This window comes from Pan troglodytes, chromosome 6 (genome assembly GCF_028858775.2).
Source record: "Pan troglodytes isolate AG18354 chromosome 6, NHGRI_mPanTro3-v2.0_pri, whole genome shotgun sequence".
Classification (NCBI taxonomy): Eukaryota; Metazoa; Chordata; class Mammalia; order Primates; family Hominidae; genus Pan; species Pan troglodytes.
The window spans coordinates 72,568,379-72,595,692 of NC_072404.2; the positions used below are offsets into that span (position 1 = coordinate 72,568,379).

At 45.9% G+C, this 27,314-nt stretch overlaps 1 protein-coding gene, 1 long non-coding RNA gene and 1 other non-coding gene across 14 annotated transcripts in view; 1 reads left to right on the forward strand and 2 right to left on the reverse strand.

Moving 5' to 3' along the window:
- The window catches only part of LOC107971917 (uncharacterized), a 33,132-nt gene that overhangs the window by 4,466 nt on the left and 1,352 nt on the right, over positions 1-27,314 (reverse strand). For 2 of the 12 annotated variants that reach the window (XM_063814251.1, XM_063814246.1), the window contains exons 2-5: positions 26,163-26,369; positions 19,521-20,430; positions 16,715-16,762; positions 13,735-13,817 (exon numbers count right to left, since the gene is read on the reverse strand). In XM_063814251.1, coding sequence (XP_063670321.1) covers positions 20,401-20,430; positions 26,163-26,369 — 237 coding nt within the window. In that variant the 3' untranslated portion in view covers positions 13,735-13,817; positions 16,715-16,762; positions 19,521-20,400. Of the gene's footprint in view, positions 1-13,734; positions 13,818-16,714; positions 16,763-17,248; positions 20,431-26,162; positions 26,370-27,314 lie in introns of those variants that run through there. The other 10 variants (XM_024358175.3, XM_054655608.2, XM_054655611.2 and 7 more) reach the window with 8 other exon arrangements.
- On the forward strand, positions 10,596-26,453 carry LOC129135484 (uncharacterized). Its single transcript, XR_008536378.2, has 2 exons — positions 10,596-10,826; positions 26,148-26,453. It is a non-coding gene; the product is annotated as an uncharacterized LOC129135484 (long non-coding RNA).
- LOC112209847 (U6 spliceosomal RNA) lies at positions 12,657-12,763 on the reverse strand. Its single transcript, XR_002944849.1, has one exon. It is a non-coding gene; the product is annotated as a U6 spliceosomal RNA (small nuclear RNA).

Genomic DNA, 27,314 nt, shown 5'->3' on the forward strand with positions numbered 1-27,314 from the left:
TGCCCAGGCTGACCTTGAACTCATGGCCTCAAGGAATCCTCCCACACTGGCCTCCCAAAGTGCTGAGATGACAGCCGTGAGCTACCACACTGGGACTGCAGTTTCTTATAAAGTTAAACATATACTTATCATAGGACCCGCCAAGGCTGGGCGCGGTGGCTCATGCCTGTAATCCCAGCACTTTGGGAGGCTGAGGCAGGTGGATCACCTGAGGTCAGGAGTTCAAAACCAGCCTAGCCAACATGGTGAAACCCCCGTCTCTACTAAAAATACAAAATTTCCAGGCATGGTGGCACATGCCTGTAATCCCAGCTACTAGGGAGGCTGAGGCAGGAGAATTGCTTGAACCCAGAAGGCAGAGGTTGCGGTGAGCCGAGATTGCGCCATTGCACTCCAGCCTGGGCAGCAAGAGTGAAACTCCATCTCAAAAAATAAAAATTAAAAAAAACCCCAGCAGTCCCAATCTTGGAGTTTTATCCAAGAGAAATGAAAACATATTCATAGCAGCTTTATTTGTGACTGCCCAACACAACAAAAAAACCCAAATATTCACCAACAGATAAATAGCTAAACAAATTATGGTATATCCCTACGATGGAACACTACTCAGTAATAAAAAGAAATGAATTACTGATACATGCTACAACATGGATAAATATTTTTAAAAATATACCAATAGGGCCGGGTGCAGTGGCTTATGCCTGTAATCCCAGCACTTTGGGAGGCCGAGGTGGGTGGATCACGAAGTCAGGAGATTGAGACCATCCTCACCAACATGGTGAAACCCCATCTCTACTAAACATACAAAAATTAGCCAGCCATGGTGGCTTGTGCCTGTAGTCCCAGCTACTCAGGAGGCTGAGGCAGCAGAATCACTTGAACCTGAGTGGTGGAGGTTGCAGTGAGCTGAGATCAGGATACTGCACTCCAGCCTAGGTGACAGAGCAAGACTCTGTCTCAAAAAAAAATAAAAAATCTAGTTTATCTTCCCTTGAATATGAACTTAGTCCCCTGCTTCTATAAGTAGAATACAATGGAAGTGTTGCTCATGATCTGCCAAAGTTAGGTCATAAAAGATGTTTCCACTTAGCTGTCCTTCCTGGGATGGATGCACTTAGAACCCATTCACCATTTTGTGAGAAAGCCCAGGCCACATACGGAGGTGATGTGTGGGTGTTCCACCAGATAGCCCCAGCTGAGGCACTAGCTAACAGCCCACATTAACCAGGAGATATTTGAGCAAGGAAACCATTGAGACTATTCTAACTGCATACTGTTTGAAGGCAACCACATAAGACATACAAAGGCAGAACTGCCTAGGTGAGTCTAGTCAGCCTTCAGTATTGTGAGAAGACTAATAAGCATCATTGTAACTTTATACCATTACGCTTGGAGTGGTTTGTTACACAGCAATAGATAGCTGATATACAAAGTGATCTTCCAATACGAATATTATGTCAGTTCTCCACTTGACAGCATTTAATGATTTAGAATTGAGTGTAAAAGTCAAAACCCAATTCTGAATCCATCTGACAAGGGATTAATAACTAGAGTACATAAAGAGCTCAGGTGGAAAAAAAATAAATGGGAAAAAATATAATAAACTGATTTTAAAATAGGCAAAAGATCAGAATAGATATTTCTCAAAAGAAGACATACAAATTGCAAACAGATATATAAAAAGGTGCTCAACATCATCGATCATCAGAGAAATGCAAATCAAACCTACAATGAGCTATCATCCTACCCCAGTTAAAATGGCTTATATCCAAAAGACAGGCGATACCAAATGCTATTGAGGATGTGGAGAAAAGGGAACCCTGGTACACTGTTGATGGGAATGTAAATTAGTACAACCACTATGGAGAACGGTTTGGAGGGTCCTCAAAAAATGAAAAATAGAGTTACTTTATGATGCAATAATCTTACTGCTGGATATATACCCAAAAGGAAGAAAATCAGTATAGTGAAGAAATATCTGCATTTCTATATTTATTGCCACACTATTCACAATAGCCAAGATTTGGAAGCAATTTAAGTGTCCATCAACAGGTGAATGGATAGAAAAAATGTGGTATATATACACAATGGAATATTATTCAGCCATGAGAAAGAATATAATCCTGTTATTTGCAACAACATGGGTAGAACTGGAGATCATTATGTTAACTAAAATAAGCCAGACACAGAAAGACACATTTTGCATGTTCTCAGTCATTTGTGGGTGCTAAGAATTAAAATAATTGAACTTATGAAGATAGAGAATAGAATGATGGTTACCAGAGGCTGGGAAGGGTAGTGGGCTGGAGGGGGTGCACAGGAATGATTAATGGGTACAAAAATACAGTTAGAATGAATAAGATGTAGTATTTGGCAGTACAACAGCATGACTATAGTAAACAATAATTTATTGTATATTTAAAAATAGCTTAAATAGGCCAGGTGTGGTGGCTTATGCCTGTAATCCCAGCACTTTGGGAGGCCAAGGGGGGCTGATAACCTGAGGTCAGAAGTTCAAGACCAGCCTGGCCAACACGGAGAAACCCCATCTCTACTAAAAATACAAAAATTCACGGGGTGTGGTGGTACACGCCTGTAGTCCCAGCTACTCAGGAGGCTGAGGCAGGGGAATCACTTGAACCGAGGGGGCAGAGGTTGCAGTTAGCCAAGATTGTGCGACTGCACTCCAGCTCCGGTAACAGAGCTGGACTTTGTCTCAAAAAAAAAAAAAAAAAGCATAATTGGAGATTGTTTGTAAAACAAAGAAAGGACAAATGCTTGAGGTGATGGGCATCCCATTCACCCTGATGTGATTATTACACATTACATGCCTGTGTCAAAACGTCTCATGCACCCCATGAATATATACACCTACTGTATATCCACAAAAATTAAAAGTAAAGCATTTTTTAAACCCCCAATCTTGGCCAGATGTGGTGTCCCACACCCGTAATTCCAGTGCTTTTTTAGGCCAGGATGGGAGGATCACTTGGGTCCAGGAGTTTGAGACCCACCTAGGCAACATAGCAAGACTGTCATCTCTAATAACAATAAAAAAACTTAGCCAGGCATGGTGGGGCTCAGGCCTATAGTCCCAGCTACTTGGGAGGCTGAGATGACAGGATCCCTTGAACCCAGGAGGTTGAGGCTGCAGTGAGCTATGATTGCCCCACTGCACTCCAGCCTGGGTGACAGAGTGAGACCATGTCTCTTAAAAAACAAACCAATCCCAGCATGATCGGACCCTGTCTGCCACCCTCTATTCCTTTCCTCTTGCTCATTGTGCATCAGGCATCTGGGCTTCTTTTCTGCTCCTGTAAATGCCAAGTGGTTTTCCTCTTCAGGACCTTTGCACATGCTCTCCCCTGCCCGAAATGGACTTCCCATACCTCCTGCCATAGCTGGATTTTTCTCATGTTTCAGACCTCAGCTCACACATCATCTCTGCAGAGAAATCCTCCCTCATCCTGTGAAGAGGGAATCATCGTCCTTTTCATTGCCTTGTCCTGCCTGGTTCTCTCAAAGCAGATATCACACTCAAAAATCAACTTGTTTTTTATTGAACTGCTTGTCTGCATGTCCTCCTCCCAAACTCATGGCAAATCAGAACAGAGGCTCCCTATGGCAGGAGTCCCATCTTGTTCATTCTCAGAACCTAATATAGTACTTGGCACATAGTAGGCACACAACAAATGTCATTAGAATGAGTAAGTATCAAGGGGCCAGGCACAGTGGCTCATGCCTGTAATCCCAGCCCTTTGGGAGGCCGAGGCAGGTGAATCACCTGAGGTCAGAAGTTCGAGACCAGCCTGGCCAACATGGTGAAACCTTGTCTCTGCTAAAAATACAAAAGTTAGCTGGGCATGGTGATGCACACCTGTAATCCCAGCTACTTGGGAGGCTGAGGCAGGAGAACTGCTTGAATTTGGGAGGCAGAGGTTGCAGTGGGCCAAGATTGTGCCACTACACCCCAGCCTGGGTGACAGAGTGAGATTCCATCTCAAAAAAAAAAAAAAAAGAATGAATGCATAAGTATCAAGGAAGGGAGATTTTGTGATTTGCCACCTTTACATGGAAAGCCTACTTAACATTGACATTTTCTATTTGATGGTATTTTTATAATAGGAAATTGAAACTGAGCTAATTAAAAAAGAATAAGGCTGGGCATGGTGGTTTATGCCTGCAATTCCAGCACTTTGGGAGGCTGAAGAGGGAAGATCACTTGAGGGTAGCAGTTTCAGACCAGCGTGGGCAACATACAGAGACCCCTATCTCTGTAAAAACAACTTTTTTTTTTTTTGAGATAGAATTTCGCTCTCGTTGCCCAGGCTGGAGTGCAGTGGCACGATCTCAGTTCACCAACCTCTGCCTCCCGGGTTCAAGCAATTCTCCTGCCTCAGCCTCCCAAATAGCTGGTACTACAGGCATGCACCACCACACCTGGCTAATTTTGTATTTTTAGTAGAGATGGGGTTTCTCCATGTTGGTCAGACTGGTCTGGAACTCCCGACCTCATCTGATCCACCTGTCTTGGCCTCCCAAAGTGCTGGGATTACAGGCATGAGCCACCTCACCTGGCCAAAAATAACTTTAAAAAAATAAACCAGGTGTGCCAGGTGCAGTGGCTCATGTCTGTATTCCCAGCACTTTGGGAGGCTGAGGGGGGCAGATCACCTGAGGTCAGGAGTTCAAGACCAGCCTGGCCAGCATGGTGAAACCTCATCTCCACTAAAAATACAAAAATTAGCTGGGCATGGTGGCAGGCACCTGTAATCCCAGCTACTCAGGAGGCCGAGGCACAAGAATCGCTTGAACCCGGGAGGCAGAGTTTGCAGTGAGCCGATATCAGGCCATTGCACTGCAGCCTAGACAACAAGAGTGAAACTCCATCTTGAAAAAAAAATTAACCAGATGTGGTGGCACATGCCTGTAGTCCCAGCTCCTCCAGAGGCTGAGGTGGGAGGATCACTTGAGCCCAGGAGATAGAGGCTGCAGTGAGCCATGATTGCCCCACTGCACTCAGCCTGAGCAACAGAGCTAGACCTTATCTCTAAAATCAAAAAACAAAAACAAAAAAAAGGCCAGGCGCGGTGGCTCACACCTGTAATCCCAGCACTTTGGAAGGCTGAAGTGGGTGGATTACCTGAGGTCAGGAGTTCAAGACCAGCCTGGCCAACATGGTGAAACCCTGTCTCTACTAAAAAATACAAAAATTAGCCGGGCATGGTGGCAGGCACCTGTAATCCCAGCTACTCAGGAGGCTGAGGCACAAGAATTGCTTGAACCTGGGAGGCAGAGGTTGCAGTGAGCAGAGATCATGCCACTGCACTCCAGCCTGGGCAACAGAGTAAGACTCCATCTCAAAGAAAAAACAAAACAAAAACACTAAAAAGAACATTTCAGCTCTTGTCAAGAGACTGGACATGGAGGGGCAAAAGTTGGAGCAGGACATCTGGTGAGGAGCTGCCACATCAACATCTTTTGATCACCCCAGGCCACGTTTTGAGTGGGGCCTCTACTAGAATGTGGCCCAGCCTCAGATGCCTTAATTCTGACACTCAGTGCCGGTAGAGGCCCTGTGAGGTCACACTGTGGAGGCTTCTTGGGAAAGTGTTGGCTCTAAAATCAACATCTTGTTTCATTCCTTTGATGCTGGAGACAGTGACCTGTGTCTCCTCATATGTCTGCTCAAGACTGTTACAAACAGGGTGGAGTGTCTCTTAGTCTAGGAGCTTGGGCTGCTCTGGAGTTTGCACAAACACAAATAATCATCACAGGCTCTCAGGCCATGTGTCTTGGTTATGACCCAAAACAGCCCTTCAGCAGCGGACGTCTACATACTGGAAGTTCCCAAACACCTCTTTTTTTAAAAAAAAATATAGAGACAGGGTATCACTATGTTGCCCAGGCTGGTCTCGAATTCCTGGCCTCAAGAGATCCTCCTGCCTCAGCCTCCCAAAGTGCTGGGATTACAGGTGTGAGCCACTGAGTCTGGCCCTTTTTTGTTGTTGTTGTTTTTAGACAGGGTCTTGCTCTGTCACGCAGGCTGGAGTGCAGTGGCATGATTACAGCTTGCTGCAGCTTCAAATTCCTGGGCTCAAGTCATCCTCCTGCCTCACCCTCCTGAGAAGCTGGGACCACAGGCATACACCACCACACCCAGCTAAGTAAAAAAAAAAAAAAAAAAAAAAATTTCTGGAGACAAGGTCTCACTATATTGACCAGGCTGGTCTTGAACTCCTGATCTAAAGCCATCCTCCTGCCTCCGCCTCCCACCTTGAACCCCTCTTTTCCCCAGTTTGAAAATGAAATCCACACTTTGAGAAGGAGGAACAAATGGGGAAGACAGGAAGCCAAGAAGCCAACCAGGCTTGCCTGGATAAACACTAAATCCCTTACATTGGTTTTACTTCAATGATACAGCTAATTAAGGGTTGTTGATTTTTTTAAGTTCCTATTTGGCAAGTGAACAGTTTCTTCTTCCTCAGTAAATTTGAACATCAAGTATCTGTTCTGTGATTGAATGAAGCAAATATTTTACACATGGGAAACAATTGTTAAATGATTGTATTATAGAAAGGGATGAACGGGATGGGGGCAATGCAGAGGCGGATGTCAGTGCCTGTGTCCCTGTGCTCCCCACCCACCTCCTCTGTCCCTGCTCCCCATGGTGTTTGTCAAGGGGCATAGTGCACTGAAGGAGGGGTTACCAGGTGGAATATCCAGAAGACATCATTCTCGGCTACATGGAATCCACTTACTTTGATCTAATTTCTTTACTCATAAAATTCATTAAACATTCACATCAGCAGCTTCTGAATATCTAAGCCAATTGTTAAACATAGTGATGTTACTGGATTCTTAAAACAAGCTGGAGGCCGGCCGGGCACAGTGGCTCACACCTGCAATCCTAACACTTTGGGAGGCTGAGGGTGGATCATCTGAGGTCAGCAGTCAGAGACCAACCTGGCCAACATGGTGAAACCCCGTCTTTACTAAAAAAAATACAAAAAAATTAGCCGGGCATGGTGGCAGGCCTGTAATCCCAGATACTCTGGAGGCTGAGGCAGGAAAATCGCTGGAACCCTGGGGTCAGAGGTTGCAGTTAGCCGAGATCGCACCACTGTACTCCAGCCTAGGTGATAGAGCGAGACTCCGTCTCAGAAAAAAGCAAAACAAGTTAGAGAAGGGTTTTTTTTTTTTAGCTTCATTTTGAAATTGTGAAGACAGGCAGTGAGAGTGAGTGAGTTGTCCAAATTCAGGCTGCAATGGAGAGCATGCGATTCCTGGCCTTTTGCAGCCAGGTTGTATGGGCCAGCTGTGTGGTGGTGTGCACTCCCCTCTCCGTCTGCCGGCACTACCATATACCACGTCTGGCCTTGTCACCTGGAGACCTGGGAGTCTTCTTTTGTTTTCCCTGACTTTTGTCACCAGATCTGCTTACTTACAAGTCCTGTTGGTTGTGCCCCTCCCAGCCTTTCCCGTCTTCCTCCTTTTTATCTTGGTCATTATTTCAACCCAGCTGGAATCATATCTGGCCCAGATTACTGCATTAGTTCCTAGTTGGAGTCCTTTAAACTCTCTTTTTTAAACAAAGATGGCTGAACATGTGGCTCCTGCCTGTAATCCAAGCACTTTGGGAAGCTGAGGCAGGAGGATCACTTGAGGCCAAGAGTTCAAGACAAGCCTGGGCATCAGAGTGTCTACCCCCATCTCTACAAAAAAAATTTTAAATTATCTGGGTAAAGGAAATAATGTATACAGTGGTCCATTTCCAAGACAAAGTGCCTTAAATCAGATTAGGTCAGCAAACTACAGAAGAAACAGGGTATACACGGCTCGGCATGGTGACTCACACCTGCAATCCCAGCACTATGGGGGGCCGAGGTGGGTGGATCATGAGGTCAGGAGATCGAGACCATCCTGGCTAACACGGTGAAACCCCGTATCTACTAAAAATACAAAAAAAAAAATAGCTGAGCTTGGTGGCGGACACATGTAATACAAGCTACTCAGGAGGCTGAGGCAGGAGAATGGCATACACCTGGGAGGCGGAGGTTGCAGTGAGCCGAGATTGCGCCACTGCACTCCCAACTGGATGACAGAGCAAGACTCCATCTTAAAAAAACAAACAAGAAAAACCACCTAAAGCTCCTACCCAACAACCAATAGGTGACATCCAGGAAGATTGTGACCCCATAGTACTCAGCCTATGTATAAGGAAATGGGAGGGACCTGCACACAAGAGGATAAATTGCTTGTTGAAACTGTTCTGAGTGTGCCTGCCTATCAGACACCCGATCCTGCAAGACCATCGTTAAAAGTCTTACTTTCGCTCTTCTCTGGGTATCTGAGTCCATTCTCTGTGTTTGGACAGGGGAGATTGTTTCTCACACTGGGCGTGGTGGTGCAACCTCCACCTCCCAGGTTCAAGTGATTCTCCCTTCCTCAGCCTCCCGAGTAGCTGGGACTACAGGCACCCACCACCATGCCCAGCTAATTTTTGTATTTTTAGTACAGACGGGGTTTTACCATGTTGGCCATGCTGGTCTCGAGCTCCTGATCTCAGGTGATCTGCCTGCCTCAGGCTCCCAAAGTGCTGGGATTACAGGTGTGAGCCACCGCCCCTGGCCCAGTTGTGAAGTCTTATACAGAGTATCAATCAGTCAATGTTATTCCCTGGTTTTGAATGTATTGGTTTTACTTCAATAGTAAGTTGCTGGGCACGGTTGGTTACGCCTCTAATCCCAGCATTTTGGGAGGCTGAGGCAGGTGGATCACTTGAGGTCAGGAGTTTGAGACCAGCCTGGCCAACATGGTAAAACACTGTCTCTACTAAAAATACAAAAATTAACCAGGCACGGTGGTGGGTGCCTGTAATCCCACCTACTTGGGAGAGTTTGAGGCAGGAGAATCACTTAACCCAGGAGGCGGAAGTTGCAGTGAGCTGAGATCATGCCACTGCGCTCCAGCCTGGGGGATAGAGTGACACTCTGTCTCCAGAAAAAAAAAAAAAGGAGGGAAGTTGTATCTAGAGGAATTAAATGAAATTTGATGCTAAGAGATAAAGGGAGAAAATTGAGAGTGTAAAAAAGCAACATTTAAAGAGTTTAGCTGGTGTTTGTATCAGAAATAGTGTTTCTTGGACTCTTCTCCATTAAAAAAGTGGCCAGGTATAGTGACTCATTCCTGTAATCCTAACAATTTGGGAAGCCAAGGCAGGAGAAAAGCTTGAGGCCAGGAGTTCAAGACCCAGCCTGGGCAACATAGCAAAATTCCGTTGCTACAAAAAGGATGTTTTTCAGATTAGCCGAGTGCAGTGGCACACACCTGTAGTCCCAACTACTTGGGAGGTTGAGGTGTGAGGATCACTTGAGCCCAGGAGGCAGAGGTTACAGTGAGCCAAGATCTCACCACTGCACTCCAGCCTGGGTGATAGAGCAAGGCCCTGGCTCTAAAGGAAATTTTAAAGATTGCCCTTGGAATTAAGATTAATATGTATTCCCTGTGGTTTCCAGGGTATCAAGAAAAAAAAAAAAAAGGAGGCAGAAAGACAGAGAAGAAGAAAAGGAAAATTTGAGCAAGAATGGAAGAAGGGCTGTTTGTGGTGGCTCATGCCTATAATTTCAGCACTTTGGGAGGCCTAGACGGGCGGATCACCTGAGGTCAGGAGTTCGAGACCAGCCTGACCAACATGGCAAAACCCCATCTCTACTAAAAATACAAAAATTAGCAGGCATGGTGGTGGGTGCCTGCAATCCTAGCTACTCAGGAGGCTGAGGCAGGAGAATCACTTGAAAACAGAAGGCGGAGGTTGCAGTGAGCTGAGATCATGCCATTGCACTCCATCCTGGGTGACAGAGCAAGACTCTGTCTCAAAAAAAAAAAAAAAAGTTGTCTGAGCCCGGGTGCAGTGTTTCATGCCTATAATCCCAGCACTTGGGGAGGCTGAGGCAGGCAGATCATTTGAGGTCAGGAGTTCGACACCAGCCTGGCCAACATGGTGAAATCCCATCTCTACTAAAAAATAAAAAAATTAGTTGGGCATGGCAGTGGGTGCCTGTAATCCTAGCTACTTGGGAGGCTGAGGAAGGGAGAATCACTTGAACCCAGGAGGTGGAGGTTGCAGTGAGCCAAGATCGCACCATTGCTCTCCAGCCTGGGTGATGAGTAAAACTCTGTCTCGAAAAAAAATTAAGATAAAAATAAGTCAGTAAAATAAATAAATAAAAATACAAAAATTAGCTGGGCATGGTGGTGGACACCTGTAATCCCAGCTACTTGGAAGGCTGAGGCAGGAGAATCACTTGAACCCAGGAAATGGGAGGTTGCAGTGAGCCAAGATAGCTCCATTGCACTCCAGCCTGGGCAACAAGAGTGAAACTCCATCTCAAAAAAAAAAATTAAAAAAAATATATATATATAGTGAGAGAGAGACAGAGAAAGTTTACCTCTACTTGATGAGCCAAGTCTCTTCAGTGTGTGAAAAATAAATGCTTTTTTTTTCAGGCACCCCAGACTTCTGGGAAAGGACCTTGGAGCTGTGCCCAAGCATCTCAGCCTTTGCCCTCAATTGCAAACAGAGTGGAGTGTCTCTTAGCTAAGAAGTTTGTGCTGCTCAAGAGTTTGCACAAATACAAAGTTGAGAAATACTCCTTGCTGAAAGGGGTGTAAAAGGCAAAGGACAAACCGGTTGTCCTCTGAAGTGGAGACATTTCTATTCTACGTTGGGCTGTGATCTTGGAGAATGCAGGCAAGGAACGAGTTTTGCTGGTTTTTCAGTGAGAGACCCCTTGTAGTAAGAGAGGCTCTTCTCTCTCTACCTGGTGAGTTATTTTCATCTCTTTGGTACCCATTTCCTCATGTTTAAACTTAGGAGTGAAACCACACGTCCCCTAAGATCCTTTTCTCTTAGCTGTTCTGTGAGTTAATTAATGAGATTTGTTTTCCCATTAGCATACATCCAAAAAGGTAATCAGGGTAGGTTTTCCATGTTTCCTGGAATCTTGTAATTGCCCCAAATGAAGTGGGAGTATTTGGAGGAGAAGCCCTTCCTTGCTTCCTTTATTTCATTTTTAGAGACAAAATCTCTCTGTCACCCAGGCTGGAGAGCAGTGGTGCAATCCTGGCTCACTGCAACCTCCAATTCTTGGCCTCAAGTGATGCTCCCATCCCAGCCTCTGGAGTAGCTGGGACAACAGGCTCACACCATCACGCCGAGCTATTTTTTTTTTTTTTTTTTTGAGACCGAGTCTCGCTCTGTCGACCAGGCTGGAGTGCAGTGGCGCGATCTCGGCTCACTGCCTCACTGCAAGCTCCGCCTCCCAGGTTCACGCCATTCTCCTGTCTCAGCCTCCTGAGTAGCTGGGACTACAGGCACCCACCACCATGCCCAGCTAATTTTTTGTATTTTTAGTAGAGACAGGGTTTCACCGTGTTAGCCAGGATGGTCTCGATCTGCTGACCTTGTGATCCGCCCGCCTCGGCCTCCCAAAGTGCTGGGATTACAGGTGTGAGCCACCACACCCGGCCAACCAGCTAATTTTAAAAATTATTTTGTAGAGACAGGGTCTCACTATGTTGCCCAGGCTGGTCTCAAACTCCTGGCCTCAAGTGATCCTTCTGCTGCAGCCTCACAAAGTGCTGCGATTACAGGCATGAGACATTGTGCCTGGCCCTTCATTGCTTTTTAATAACCTTAATTCTTTTGAATATCTTTAGAACTACAGTGGTTTTGTCTTTTGAGGCTAGAGTTGATTTCCATAAATAGTCATTTTGAGCCAGGTCTTTTGAATAAAGTGAGTGGCCAGAGAAGATGCCACAACTTTGGCAAAAACAGTTTCCCAAGGATTACACCATGAACTCTAAAATGCTGTGTGCCGGTCACTGGGCCACAGTTCACTCTTCTTGCCAAATTCAGAATTGCAGATGAGAACTTTATTTTATTTCATTTATTTATTTAATTTTTTAGACAGAGTCTTGCTCTGTCACACAGGCTGGAGTGCAGTGGTGTGATCTCAGCTCACTGCAACCTCCGCCTCCCGGGTTCAAGAGATTCTCCTGCCTCAGCCTCCCATGTAGCTGGGATTACAGGCATGTGCCACCATGCCCAGCTAATTTTTGTAGTTTATTTATTTATTTATTTATTTATTTTTTGAGATGGAGTCTTGCCCTGTCACCCCAGCTGGAGTGCAATGGTGCGATCTCAGCTCACTGCAACCTCTACCTCCTGGGTTCAAGTGATTCTCCCTGCCTCTGACTCCTGAGTAGCTGGGATTACAAGTGCCCACCTCCACACCCGGCTAATTTTTGTATTTTTATTAAAGACAAGGTTTCACCATGTTGGCCAGGCTGGTCTCAAACTCCTGATCTCAAGTGATCCGCCCGCCTTGGCCTCCCAAAGTGCTAGGATTACAGGCATGAGCCACTGCACCCGGCCTAATTTTTGGACTTTTAGTAGATACGGAGTTTCACCATGTTGGTCAGGCTGGTCTCCAACTCCTGACCTCAAATGATCTGCCCACCTTGGTCTCCCAAAGTGCTGGGATTACAGGCATGAGCCACTGTGCCCGGCCGATTTTTTCTGATATCAAAGGAATCACCAAGGTCTTCCCTTTCTTTTGATTCATTTATTTTCTTGGTTCTGAAATATTTTTTAAAATATGGAATGCTTCATGAATTTGTCTGTCATCCTTTCACAGGGACCATGCTTATCTTCTCCATGTCATGCCACTTTTTGTATATGTGCTGCCGAAGTGAGCACTGGTTCTGGATTGATTGATTGATTTGTTTGTTTATCTGTTTTTGAGACAGGGTTTCACTGTGTCTTCCAGGCTGGAATACTGTGGTATTATCGTGGCTCACTGCAACCTCCGCCCCCCAGGGCTCAAGCAGTCCTCCTGCATGGGCCTCCCAAAGTGTTGAGATTACAGGCATGAGCCACTGTGCCCAGCCTGGAATGTTTAACTGCTGACTTTGATGCCTGGTTTTGGTTGTACTAGACACTCCCACTACTTTTTTCTTTAAAAAGTACTGGTTTCTTTAGCTCCTTAAAAAGATCTTTGGTGTTTTATATATCAAAATATGTGAGGCCAGGTGTGGTGGCTCATGCCTGTAATCCCAGCATTTGAGGAAGCCAAGGTGGGAGGATCTCTCGAGCCCATGTGTTCAAAACCAGTCTGGGCAACATAGTGAGACCCCTGTCTCTATAAGAACTAAAAAATTAGCTGGGCATGATGGTGCATGCATGTAGTCCCAGCTCTTGGAAGGCTGAGGCAGGAAGATCGCTTAAGCCCAAGAGGGTGAGGCTATAGTGAGCCATGATCATGACACTGCAGTCCAGCTTGGGTGACAGAGTGAGACCCTGTCTCAAAAAAAAAAAAAAAAAAAAAGATTAATAATTGCAGAAACATTTTCTATGCTCCAGATTACTTTAAAAATTAGACCTAATCTTGGCCAGGCATGGTGGCTTACGCCTGTAATCAGCACTTTAGGAGACCAAGGCAGGTGGATCACTTGAGGTCAGAAGTTGGAGACCAGTCTGGCCAACATGATGAAAGCCTGTGGGTGAAAGTAAAGTTGGGTGCAGTGGCTCTCCCTGGATTCCTTGATGCTTTTAATACCCTGAGTCCTCTACCCCACTCTGAGCCACACTGACACTTGTGCACCAAGGTGCGTGGTGTGGCCCCAGTGCCCACAGGATCGCTTGTTAAGAACTGCCCCTTCAGCCCCCACCTGTGGCCTTTCCTCCAGGGTGAAGTCTGGTTCCTGATGTTCACACCATGCTCCTTCTCACCAGGGTGCACGGGCATCACTGCCTACAAAACATTTGATTGAAACCTGTTCCTTGGGGGGCCACCTTACCTGTCCAGGATGGCTTTCTCTGAAGCCAGTTCTCCCACCACAGTGGGAAGTAAAGAAAATTATGAAAATTGGCCAGGCATGGTGGCTCATGCCTGTAATCCCAGCACTTTGGGAGGCCAAGTGGGGCAGATCACTCAAGGTCAGGAGTTCGAGACCAGCCTGGCCAACATGGCAAAACCTGGTCTCTAATAAAAATACAAAAAATTAGTCAGGCATAGTGGTGTGCACCTGCAATCCCAGCTTCTCAGGAGGCTGAGTCAGGAGAATTGCTTGAGCCTGGGAGGTAGAGGTTGCAGTGAGCTGAGATCATGTCACTGCACTCCAGCCTGTGCAACAGAGCAAGAGACTCTGTCTCAAAAAAAAAAAAAAAAAAAAAAAAGAAGAAGAAAAGAAAAGAAAAAGAAAATTATGAACACTCTCTCTTGAATAGATGGGCATCTCCTGAACAGGGAGGTGGTTGAGGGGAGGTCCTGGCAGGTGGGACAGGGAATCCTGGCAGAGCAGCAGCTGGGACTTCAGTGTATTCAGGGGACCACAATGGTTCCCTTTGTCACAAGTATCCATCTACATTCACTGACTTATATGGGGGAACCTGGGGAAAAACCAGTGATATGGTTTGGCTGTGTCCCCACCCAAATCTCATCTTTAATTTTAGCTCCCATAATCCCCACATGTTGTGGCAGGGACCCAGTAGGAGGTAATTGAATCATGGGAGTGTGTTTTTCCCATGCTGTTCTCATTGATAGTGAATAAGTCTCAGGAGATCTGTTAGTTTCATAAGAGGGCAGTTCCCCTGCACATGCTTTCTTGCTTGCCACCATGGAAGATGTGCCTTTGGTCTTCCTTTGCCTTTGGTCATAATTGTGAGGCCTCTCCAGCCATGCTGAACAGAGTCCATTAAACCTCTTTCCTTTATAAATTACCCAGTCTCAGGTATGTCTTTGTTAGCAGTGTGAGAATAGATGAATACAATCAACTTCAACAGCTTAAGTGGGTCTAACCACCACTCCAGAAGAGATACAGGATTATAAACCATGGTGGCATCCACACAGTGCTAACTCAGCATATGTGCAGAGTATATGAACTGTGGGGCTATGGTGGGCTCCACCTAGATTTCTTTCTTTTTTTCTTTTTGAGATAGAGTCTTGCTCTGTTGCCCAGGCTGGAGTGCAGTGGCTCAATCTCAGCTCACACTGCAAGCTCCACCTCCCAGGTTCACACCATTCTCCTGCCTCAGCCTCCCAAGTAGCTGGGACTACAGGTGCCCGCCACCACACCCGTCTAATTTTTTTGTATTTTTAGTAGAGACGGGGTTTCACTGTGTTAGACAAGATGGTCTCGATTTTCTGACCTCGTGATCCACCCGCCTCGGCCTCCCAAAGTGCTGGGATTATAGGCATGAGCCACCGCTCCCAGCCCTCCACCTAGATTTCAAAACATGTATTGAACAGCTGGGTGCCCCAGGCAGAAGTTTGTCACAGAGGTGGAGCTCATGCCTGTAATCCCAGCACTTTGGGAGGCCGAGGAGGGCAGATCACGAGGTCAGGAGATCGAGACCATCCTGGCTAACATGGTGAAACCCCATCTCTCCTAAAAAAAAAAACAGAAAACTAGCTGGGCGTGGTGGCGGGCACCTGTAGTCGCAGCTACTCGTGAGGCTGAGGCAGGTGAATGGTGTGAACCCAGGAGGCAGAGCTTGCAGTGAGCCAAGATATAGCCACTGCACTCCAGCCTGGGCGACAGAGCAAGACTCCATCTCAAAAGAAAAAAAAAAAAAACTTAGCTGGGTGTGATGGTGGGCACCTGTAATCCCAGCTACTCAGGAGGCCAAGGCAGGAGAATCGCTTGAAATCAGGAGGTGGAGGTTGCAGTGAGCCGAAATTGTGCCATTGCACTCCAGCCTGGGCAACGAGCAAAACTCCGTCTCAAAAAAAAAAAAAAAAAAAAAGTGGCCGGGCGTGGTGGCTCATGCCTGTAATCCCAGCACTTTGGGAGGCCGAGGCAGGCGGATCACGAGGTCAGGAGATCGAGACCATCCTGGCTAACATGGTGAAACCCCATCTCTACTAAAAATACAAAACATTAGCTGGGTGTGGTGGCGGGAGCCTGTAGTCCCAGCTACTCGGGAGGCTGAGGCAAGAGAATGGTGTGAACCCGGGAGGCGGAGCTTGCAGTGAGCCGAGATCCTGACACTGCACTCCAGCCTGGGCGACAGGGCTAGACTCCGTCTCAAAAACAAAAACAAAGAAAGAAAATGTCTGCCTTATATCTGTCCTACCATTGTATTTTGGAGGCACCTTTTTTTTTTTTTTTTTTTAATTTCACAGGCTCACAGCTGTTGCCTCAGAATGAATTGTGCGGTGGGTCTCACCCATATCTGATTTAGATAGGACTCTGAACTTTAAACTTTTGAGTTGGTCCTGAAACAAATTAAGACTTTTGCAGCTATTGGGATGGAATGAATGTATTTTGCAGGTGAGAAGAACATGAATTTGGGTGGTTGGGGCAGAATGCTATGGTTTGAATATATCCTCCAAAGTTCATGTGTTGGAAACTTAATCCCCAATGCAACAATGTTGAGCTGTGCAACCTTTAAGAGATAATTAGGTCAGGAAGACTTTGCCTTCAGGAATGGATTAATGTCGTTATGGTGGGAGTGGGGTTCATTATGATGCGAGCGAGTTCCTTATGAAGGATGAGTTCCACCCCCTTCCTGCTTTCTCTCACCATGTGATACTTTCTGCCATTGTCCGATATAGCAAGAAGGCCCTCACCAGATGTAGCCCCTCTACTCAGACTTCCCAACCTCCAGAACCCTGAGTCAAATAAATTTCTGTTCATTATAAATTACCTGTTATAGCAGCACAGAATGAACACAAGTGCCTCTGAATTATTCACCCTGGAGAGAAGAAACTGGTTTTAAAAATGCAGATTTTTTTAGTGTCTCCCAGAGCTCTGAATCTAAATCTCTGGATATCTAAACCTCTGGACATGTAATTTTTAACAATTTTCCTGGTGATTCTTAAGCACATTCAAATTTGAGAACTGCTGCTCTATACCCAATATCATTTTAACCTGGAAAATATGCACTCACCAACCGTTCAATGTTATTACCTGAGTTTGCATGATCATAAAGGTCACTAGAGGGCTTGATAAAAAATCAAACACCGAATGTTCTCACTCATAGGTGGGCACTGAACAATGAGAACACATGGACACAGGAAGGGGAGCATCACACACCGGGGCCTGTTGTGGGGTGGGGGGAGGGGGGAGGGATAGCATTAGGAGATATACCTAATGTTAAATGACGAGTTAATGGGTGCAGCACACCAACATGGCACATGTATACATATGTAACAAATCTGCACGTTGTGCACATGTACCCTAAAACTTAAACTATAATAAAAAAATAGAACTAAAGAAGTTACATAGTATAATATACCATGAAAGTAAATGTATTTAATAAGAGAAGAAATGGAAAATATCAAATAAAGCAATATAATAATTTCAAAAAAAAAATATATATATATACATTGTTAGGTTGCTCTGCTGGTGGGAATCATGAATGAAACAAAGCCCAAGAATTTACATTTATTTATTTATTTGCTCTTTTTGAAATGGAGTCTCTGTCACCCAGGCTGAAGTGCAGTGGTGCGATCTCAGCTCACTGCAAACTCCACCTCCTGGGTTCAAATGATTCTCTGGCCTTAGCCTCCTGAGTAGCTGGGATTACAGATGCCCGCCAACATGCCCAGCTAATTTTTGTATTTTTAGTAGAGACAGGGTTTCACAATGTTGGCCAGGCTGGTCTCAAACTCCTAACCTCAGGTGATCCACCCAACTTGGCCTCCCAAATTTCTGGGATTCGAGGTGTAAGCCACCATGCCCAGCCAAGAATCTACATTTAAATGCAGTTGTTAAATGTTCTTCTAAGTAACTGTGTACACATTTATCTATTTTGTGGAATTACTGGAAGACAGATCAGTTACATTTTGGATAGCTTTAGCCCAATATGATAATTTTAGTTTTTGAATAGCAGTTTATTTTAAGCCATTGCTTCCAGAAGAATTTAATCTGATCCAATGTTGCATTTTTCTTTCACCCATAGACACAAGAATGAAGATAATAGCTATAGCATTTATTGAACATTAACTATGTGCCCGTCACCATGTAACTGATTCTCCTCAAACCCTCAGAGGCATGGACCACTGTACTACTGCCATCCCCATTTTATGGAGAAGATACTGAGGCAAAGGGGAGTTAAGTACCTTGCTAGGCACAGGCAGTTATTAACGCGGTAGAGCTGGGATTCCAAACCATTCTTGTAAGCAACGCAACACTGCGTCTCTGGACTTAATCCAGACCAATTTCTCTGATGCTCAAAAGTTGCCTGCATTAAATGCACTTTTGTGAAATTCCTTCCTTCCTTCCTTTTTTTTGTTTTTTTTTTGTTTTGTTTTTTTTTGAGATGGAGTCTCTCTCTGTCACCCAGGCTGGAGTGCAATGGCACAAACTCCGCTTACTGTAACCTCCACCTCCTGGTTCAAGCGATTCTCCTGCCTCAGCCTCCCGAGTAGCTGCAATTATGGGTGCCCACCACTACACCCGGCTAATTTTTGTATTTTTAGTAGAGACAGGGCTTCATCTTGTTGGCCAAGCTGGTCTCAAACTCATGACCTCAGGTGATCTGCCTGCTTTGGCCTCCCAAAGTGCTGGGATTACCGGCGTGAGCCACCACACCCGGCCAAAATATATTTCTTATATAAAAGAGAAAGTTTTCCTTGTGTTGTGTTCTACTCATGGTTAAAAGGTTCCTAAAATGGGCCTTGTTGTTTTCTCTTCTTCTTCTTCTCTAGAGCAGCTAGAAAGAAACACACTTGTTCTTAACCCAAAGAGGCCTCTTCTAAAAATGTTTTCTATATTGGTGAGACTAATTAAACTGGAAAAGTTCATCAACTAAATGATGAAACAAGGTAAAGCCTTTTGCTAATTATTTTTGAATAATTTATTCCTGGCCTGCCACGGTGGCTCACGCCTGTAATCCCAGCATTTTGGGAGGCTGAGGTGGGAGGATCACGAGGTCAAGAGATCGAGACCATCCTGGCCAACATGGTGAAATCTTGTTTCTACTAAAAGTACAAAAATTAGCTCGGTGTGGTGGCACATGCCTATAATCCCAGCTACCCGGGGGGCTAAGAAGGGAGAATCACTTGAACCTGGGAGGTAGAGGTTGCAGTGAGCTGAGATGGTGCCACTGCACTCTAGCCTGGTGATAGAGTGGGACTCCGTCTCAAAAAAATATATATTCCTGGGCTCCCTATGACTTGTTGAGGAATTGCAAGATACTGGGAAGTCTCTAATTAGGGAGTTTTAGAATAAACAGAAGTATAAACATTCATAGGAGTTAGATTTGAAGACAACTGCTTTTAACACACAGACCCACCAGGAAGTGAGCATCTTGGTGGGGGTTATTTATTATGTGTTTTACTTTGAGCAGAGAACATGCACGTTCATTAGCTCAAAAGTGTTCTTGTCCTCGCATAGTGAAGGAAATGTGTGCAAGATAAGGATGAATGTGGTATGCAGGGAGATCCAGGCACGGCTGGCGTTTGGCTTTGCTGATGGCTGCAATGTGGACTGTGGGCAAATTAACTCACCACTTTTTGAATGGCCTTTAGAGAGGAAATCCTAAAAAGATTCCAGGACCTGCAGCAGCCACACAGGAGATTGAGTATTCAAGGGAATAGAATGCTGGAGAACACAGAGACAGTTAGGTTAACTAAAGAAGATGAAAAATTAGGCTGGGCACAGTGCTTCATACTTGTAATCCCAACACTGTGGGAGGCTGAGGCAGGAGCATCACTTGAGCCCAAAAGGTTGAGGCTGGCCTGAGTGACATAGTGAGACCCCCATCTCTACAAAAAATAAAAAGAAATCAATTGGGTACGGTGGCATGCACATGCGGTCACAGCTACTCGGGAGGCTGAGGTGGGAGAATTGCTTGAGCCTGGGGAGGTGAGACCCTGTCGAGGAGGAAGAGGAGGACAAAGAGGAAGAAGGAGGGGGAGGGGGAAGAAGAGGAGGAAGAAAAAATAGAAGAAGAGCTGGGTGTGGTGGCTCATGCCTGTAATCCCAGCACTTTCGGAGGCCGAGGCGGGCAGATCATGAAGTCAACAGATGAAGACCATCCTGGCCAACATCATGAAACCCCATCTCTAATAAAAATACAAAAATTAGCTGGGCGTGGTGGCATGTGCCTGTAGTCCCAGCTACTCAGGAGGTTGAGGCAGGAGAATCACTTGAACCCAGGAAACAGAGGTTGCAGTGAGCTGAGATTGTGCCACTGTGCTCCAGTCTGGTGACAGAGGGAGACTCCATCACTAAAAAAAGAAAGAAGAAGGAGAAGGAGTAGGAGAAGAAGAAGAAGAAGAAATGGTCTCTGAGCAGCCATGAAGAGTAGGAAGATAACCCAACCTACCTCTCACTGGGTCTATGGGGAAAATATTGATTAAGGCAGAGCAGGTCTTCACAGAGAGACTAGGTTTGGTGAGTAAGAGATTCAAAAAGCTAGAAGGGAATGAGGATATTTAAGTTACTCTTATTGCATAACATATAACCACAAAACTTTAGGTGCTTAAAATAATCTTTTTTTTTTTTTTCATGGTTCTGGGAGTTGACTGGGTTCAGGTAGGTGATTTTCACTCGGGGTGTCTCATGCTGTTGCAGTGGCTGGGGCTGGAGTCTTCACAAAGCCTTCTTCAGTCCCATGTCTGGCAACTGATGTTGGCTGTCATCTGAAACCTGTGCTGGGACTGTTGATTGGAACATCAAAATGTGGCCTCTCCCTGTGATCTAGGCTTCCTCACAGCATGGTAGCTGGGTTCAAAGAGCAAGCATCCCAGGAAGACCACAGAGAAAAGATGTCTCCTTTTATGACCTACCTTGAATCACTTCTGCCAGTCACAGACCTTCTTGAATTCAAGGGAGAGGAGCATAGGCCTGACCTCACCATGGGAGCAATGTTAAAGTTATGTTGAAGAAGAGCACATGCTATTATTATTATTATGTCTTGCTCTGTCACCCAGGCTGGAGTCCAGGTGTGCAATCTCGACTCACTGCAAATTCCACCTCCCAGATTCAAGTGATTCTCCTGCCTCAGCCTCCCAAGTAGCTGGTATTACAGGCACATGCCACCACACCCAGCTAATTTTTGTACTTTTAGTAGAGACAGGGTTTCACCATGTTGGCCAGGCTGGTATCAAACTCCTGACCTCAGGTGATTCACCCGCCTAGGCCTCCCAAAGTGCTGGGATTACAGGTGTCAGCCACCACACCTAGCACATGCTATTAGTAAAAAGTCAGAAAACAGTCAGGTGAGATGGCTTGCACCTGTAACCTCGCACTTTGGGAGGCTGAGGTGGGCAGGTCACTTGAGGTCAGGAGTTCGAGACCAGCCTCGGCAACATAATGAGACCCCCCCCCCCATCTCTATAAAAATAAAAAATTGAAAGTCAGAAAACAAAAGATGTTGGTGAGGGTTCAGAGAAAAAAGGAACACTTATACACCAATGGTGGGAATGTAAATTAGTACAACCATTACAGAAAACAGTAGGGAGATTTCTCAAAAAACTAAAAATAGAACTGCAATCCAACCAGCAATCTCACTACTAGGTATCTACCCAAAGGGAAAGAAATCAATATATCAAAAAGTACCTGTACTCATACGTTTATCACAGCACTATTCATGGTAGCAAAGATATGGAATCAACCTAAGTGTCCATCAACAGATGATTGGATAAAGAAAATATGGTACATGTACACCACGGAACATGACCTAGCCACATAAAGAATGAAATCATGTCTTTTGCATCACTGTGGATAGAACTGGAGGCCATTCTCCTCAGTGAAATAATTCAGAAACAAAGTCAAATACTGAATGTTCTCACGCATGGGAGTTAAACAATAGGTACACATGGGGAGCAATAGATATTGGAGGCTCCAAAAGATGGGAGGATGGGAGGAGGGTGAGGGGTGAAAATTTCCTATTGAGTACAATGTTCACTATTTGAATCATGGCTACACACAAAGCCCAGACCTCAGCACTCCACAATATATGCATATAGCACTCCACAATATTTGCCCCTGGTCCAGTTGTGAAGTCTCATACAGAGTATCAATCAGTCAATGTTCTTCCTTGGTTTTGAATGTATTTCTTTTACTTCAAGAGTAAGTTGTCAAGTGTGGTGGCTCACACCTGTAATCCCAGCACTTTGGGAGGCCGAGGCGGGCAGATCACTTGAGGTCAGGAGATCAAGACCAGCCTGGCCAACATGATGAAAACCTGTCTTTACTAAAAATACAAAAATTAGCCAGGCATGGTGGCAGGCACCTGTAGTCTCAGCTACTCAAAGGCTGAGGCAGGAGAATCTCTTCAACCTGGCTGATGGAGGTTGCAGTGAGTCAAGATCACACCACTGCACTCCAGCCTGTGTGACAGAGCTAAAAAAAATTTTATAAAAATAAAAATAGCCCTCTCCCTCTCCCTCTCCCCACGGTCTCCCTCTCCCTCTCTTTCCACGGTCTCCCTCTGATGCCGAGCCAAAGCTGGACTGTACTGCTGCCATCTCCACTCACTGCAACCTCACTGCCTGATTCTCCTGCCTCAGCCTGCCGAGTGCCTGCGATTGCAGGCGCGCGCCGCCACCCCTGACTGGTTTTCGTATTTTTTTGTGGAGACGGGGTTTCGCTGTGTCGGCCGGGCTGGTCTCCAGCTCCTAACCGTGAGTGATCTGACAGCCTCGGCCTCCCAAGGTGCCGGGATTGCAGATGGAGTCTTGTTCACTCAGTGCTCAATGTTGCCCAGGCTGGAGTGCAGTGGCGCGATCTCCGCTCACTACAACCTCCACCTCCCAGCCGCCTGCCTTGGCCTCCCAAAGTGCCAAGATTGCAGCCTCTGCCCGGCCGCCACCCCGTCTGGGAAGTGAGGAGAGTCTCTGCCTGGCTGCCCATTGTCTGGGATGTGAGGAGCCCCTCTGCCCGGCTGCCCAGTCTGGGAAGTGAGGAGCGCCTCTTCCCGGCTGCCATCCCGTGTAGGAAGTGAGGAGCGTCTCTGCCTGGCCGCCCATCGTCTGAGATGTGGGGAGCGCCTCTGCCCCACCACCCCGTCTGGGATGTGAGGAGCGCCTCTGCCCAGCCATGACCCCGTCTGGGAGGTGAGGAGCGTTTCTGTCCGGCCACCCCGTCTGAGAAGTGAGGAGCCCCTCCACGCGGCAGCCGCCCCGTCTGAGAAGTGAGGAGCCCCTCCGCCCGGCAGCCGCCCCGTCCGGGAGGGAGGCGGGGGGCAGCCCCCACCCGGCTGCCACCCCGTCCGGGAGGTGGGGGGCCCCTCTGCCCGGCCGCCCCTTCTGGGAAGTGAGGAGCCCCTCTGCCCAGCTGCCACCCCGTCTGGGAGGTGTACCCAACAGCTCATTGAGAACGGGCCATGATTACGATGGCGGTTTTGTCGAATAGAAAAGGGGGAAATGTGGGGAAAAGATAGAGAAATCAGATTGTTGCTGTGTCTGTGTAGAAAGAAGTAGACATAGGAGACTCCATTTTGTTCTGTACTAAGAAAAATTCTTCTGCCTTGGGATGCTGTTGATCTATGACCTTACCCCCAACCCAGTGCTCTCTGAAACATGTGCTTGTCCACTCAGGGTTAAATGGGTTAAGGGCGGTGCAAGATGTGCTTTGTTAAACAGATGCTTGAAGACAGCATGCTCGTTAAGAGTCATCACCACTCCCTAATCTCAAGTACCCAGGGACACAAACACTGCGGAAGGCCGCAGGGTCCTCTGACTAGGAAAACCAGAGACCTTTGTTCACTTGTTTATCTGCTGACCTTCCCTCCACGATTGTCCTATGACCCTGCCAAATTCCCCTCTGCGAGAAACACCCAAGAATGATCAATAAAAAATAAATAAATAAATAAATAAAAATAAATAAATGAAAAAATTTAAAAAGCACACAGGATGGCAGAACTTGTTGCAGCCACCTTGGAATATAGAATTTGCCACAGAGGGCAAGTAGAAAGTATGTCAGAGTTTAAGATTTCAGAAATCTAGCCATCCAAAAGGATCACAAGAGCCATTCCTGTGGCGGCTTTGAGGAGTGGAAGCAAAGGTCATCAGAGCTGAGAAAGACGTGGGATGATGAGTCAGGTGAATTGCATGCTCATCCACATGGATGCTGACATCCTCAGGAAAGCAGAAGGACTTCAGATAACAGAGGGCAAAACAAGATTTCATTCTTTTTTTTTTTTTTTAGAGACAGGGTCTTTCTCTGTCACCCAGGCTGGAGTGCAGTGGCGTGATCTTAGCTCACTGTAGCCTTGAACTCCTGGGCTCAAGCAATCCTTCCGCCTCGGCCTCCTGAATAGTTAGGGCTACAGTGTGTGCCCCCACGCTTGGCTAATGTTGTATTTTTATTTTTTGTAGAGATGGGGTCTTGCTATGTTGCCCAGGCTGGTTGATAACTCCTGGCCTCAAGCGATTCTCCCACATTGGCCTCCCAAAGCATTGGGATTACAAGCGTGAGCCACTGTGCTCTGCCTCAAAACACTCTTTTAAAAGCTTTTGTTTTTTTTTTCTGGAGTGGTGAAATAATTAATCTCTGTGGTGAGGACTTCCTTTTTATTTGGGAAAAGATATTTGCTGTGGGCTTATTGTTTCTGCAAAAATACTAGTAGCTAACATTTTTTGAGTGTCCATTCATTCATTCAAAATATATATATGGGGGCCAGACATGGTGGCTCACACCTGTAATCCCAAGGCCAAAGCGGGTGGATCACCTGAGGTCAGGAGTTCGAGACCAGCCTGACCAATATGGTGAAACCCCATCTCTACTAAGTACAGAAAAAAAAAAAAAAAAAAGCCAGGCATTGTGGCACATGCCTGTAATCCCAGCTACTTGGGAGGCTGAGGCAGGAGAATCACTTGAACATGGGAGGTGGAGGTTGCAGTCAGTCGAGATTACATCATTGCCCTCCAGCCTGGGCAACAAGAGCAAAACTCTGTCTCAAATTAAAAAATAAAAATAAGTGAGGGCTTATGAGGCATCAAAGGTCATTTATAGAATGTTGTTAGCAATTTAATTCATGATAGCTAAAAATGGGCCAGATGTCCATCTGTAGTAGAATGGACAAATAAAATTGTGGATATCTACTATAATGGACTATTATACAGTAATGAAAAATAACAATCACTATTTGCAATAGCATGGGTAAACCTCCCAGACCTACTGATGAAAGAAGCCAGATGATCAAGAGATCTCATCAACTGAGTAGAGGAATCTATAAGAAGGGAAGATGCAGGAGTCCACTTAGATTTATTAAAATCATTAGGGATGTAGAGTGAGGTTTTTGTTTTTTGTTTTTGTTTTTGTTTCTTAATCAGTGTGTCACTCTGTCATCCAGGCTGGAGTGCAGTGAGGCAATGTTGGCTCATTGCAGCCTCAGTCCACACCCCTGCCCCAAGCCCTCTGGGCTCAATCAGTCCTCCCCCTTCAGCCTCTCAAGTAGCTGGAACAACAGGCATGCACCACACCTTGCTAATTTTGTATATATTTTTGCAGAGACCAGGGCTCCCTATGTTGCTCAGGCTGGTCTTGAACTGCTGGCCTCAAGCAATCCTCCTGCCTCAGCCTCTCAAAATGTTGTGAGCCACCCCACCCGGGCAGAGCGAAGATGTTTTTGAGGACTGTGGTAGATAGCTTCCTCATATTCATGTCCTGTGTAATCCTCTCCCTCTGAGCATGGGCTGGACCTGGGAACTATTTTCTTTTTCTTTCTTTCTTTCTTTTTTTTCTTCTTTTTTTGAGATGGAGTTTCTCCTTGTAAGCCAGGCTGGAGTGCAATGGTGTGAGCTCGGCTCACTGCAACCTCCACCTCCCAGGTTCAAGTGATTCTCATGCCTCAGCTTCCCAAGTAGCTGAGTTTACAGGCATGTGCCACCGCATCCGGCTAATTGTGGTATTTTTAGTAGAGACGGGGTTTCACCATGTTGGTCAGCTGGTCTCGAACTCCTGACCTCAGGTGCTCTACCCACCTCGGCCTCCCAAAATTCTGGGATTACAGGTGTGAGCCACCATGACTGGCTGGACCTAGAGACTATTTTCTAAGTAGCAATAGACTACGTAAAAGTGATGGGATGTCACTTCTGGGATTAGGTTTCAAAAAAGGACTGTGATCTCACTCTCATTTTCTTTTTCTGTCTCTTCCTCTTTCTCCTCCCTCTCCCTGGGGTAAGCCTGCTGCTTCTTACCAAGAGGTGGAAGTGGACAGGAAATGATGTCTCCAGCCAACAGCCAGAGAGGACCTCAGGCCTGCCCGCAGCAGTGGAAGTGAGTTTGAAAGAGGATTCTGAAGCCTTGAGAGAGCTGCAGCCCTGGCTGACAGCTTGATTGTATCCTCTTGAGAGCCTGAGCCAGAGGACACAGCTAACCTCACCCAGATTCGTAGCCCATGGAAACTGTGAGGGAAAAAAAAGTTTATTGTTTATTAACTGCTAAATTTGGGGTGACTTTTACCCAAGAATAGATAACGAATACAAGGATATTGCTTATTACTCAAAATCACTATATAAAGCCCCTGAAAAACTTAAAGCTGCAACCAGGGAAACACTGAAAATCTCCAAGAACACTGTGTTTCTTCTTAAAGACAGTGAGAAAAAGCACATACATCTGTTTTCCTTTTAGTGTTTGCCACCAGGAAGCCCAGAGCCAAATTTATGATGCAATTTTAATAACTATGTAAGCCCCTATGGCCTGCTTATCTGTGTTCTTATTCCTGGCCTTTCGTTTTATTCTGACTTTTCTTTTTCTTCATCCTGATTGTATTAGCTCATCTTTATTTTTCTATATTATATGAGTTATGGTAAGCAACTTCAAATTCAGCTTACGGAGAAGCAAGGCATTCGTAAATCTTTTTTTTTTTTTTTTCTGAGACTCTTACTCTATCGCCCAGGCTGGAGTGCAGTGGCACGATCTTGGCTCACTGCAACCTCCACCTCCCGGGTTCCAGCAATTCTCATGCCTCAGTTTCCCGAGTAGCTGGGATTAGAGGCGCCTACCACGACACCGGGCTAATTTTTTTTGGTTTGTTTTTTGTATTTTTAGTAGAGACGAGGTTACACCATGTAGGCCAGGCTGGTCTTGAACTCCTGACCTCAAGTGATCCACCTGCCTCGGCCTCCCAAAGTGTTGGGATTTGGCGTGAGCCACTGTGCCCGGTCCATGAATCATTTTTTAAAAATAGTTTTTAAATTTAAAACATAGTTTTGCACATTAAAAAAAAAAGTTTTGCACAGGTCGAACAGAGAGTCCCCGGAGGTGGTGGTGGGAAGATCAGGTCATAGGTGTGTGTCTCTGGAGCTCCAAGCACTGGCCAGGGTTGATTTGGATCGGGTCAGAAAAAT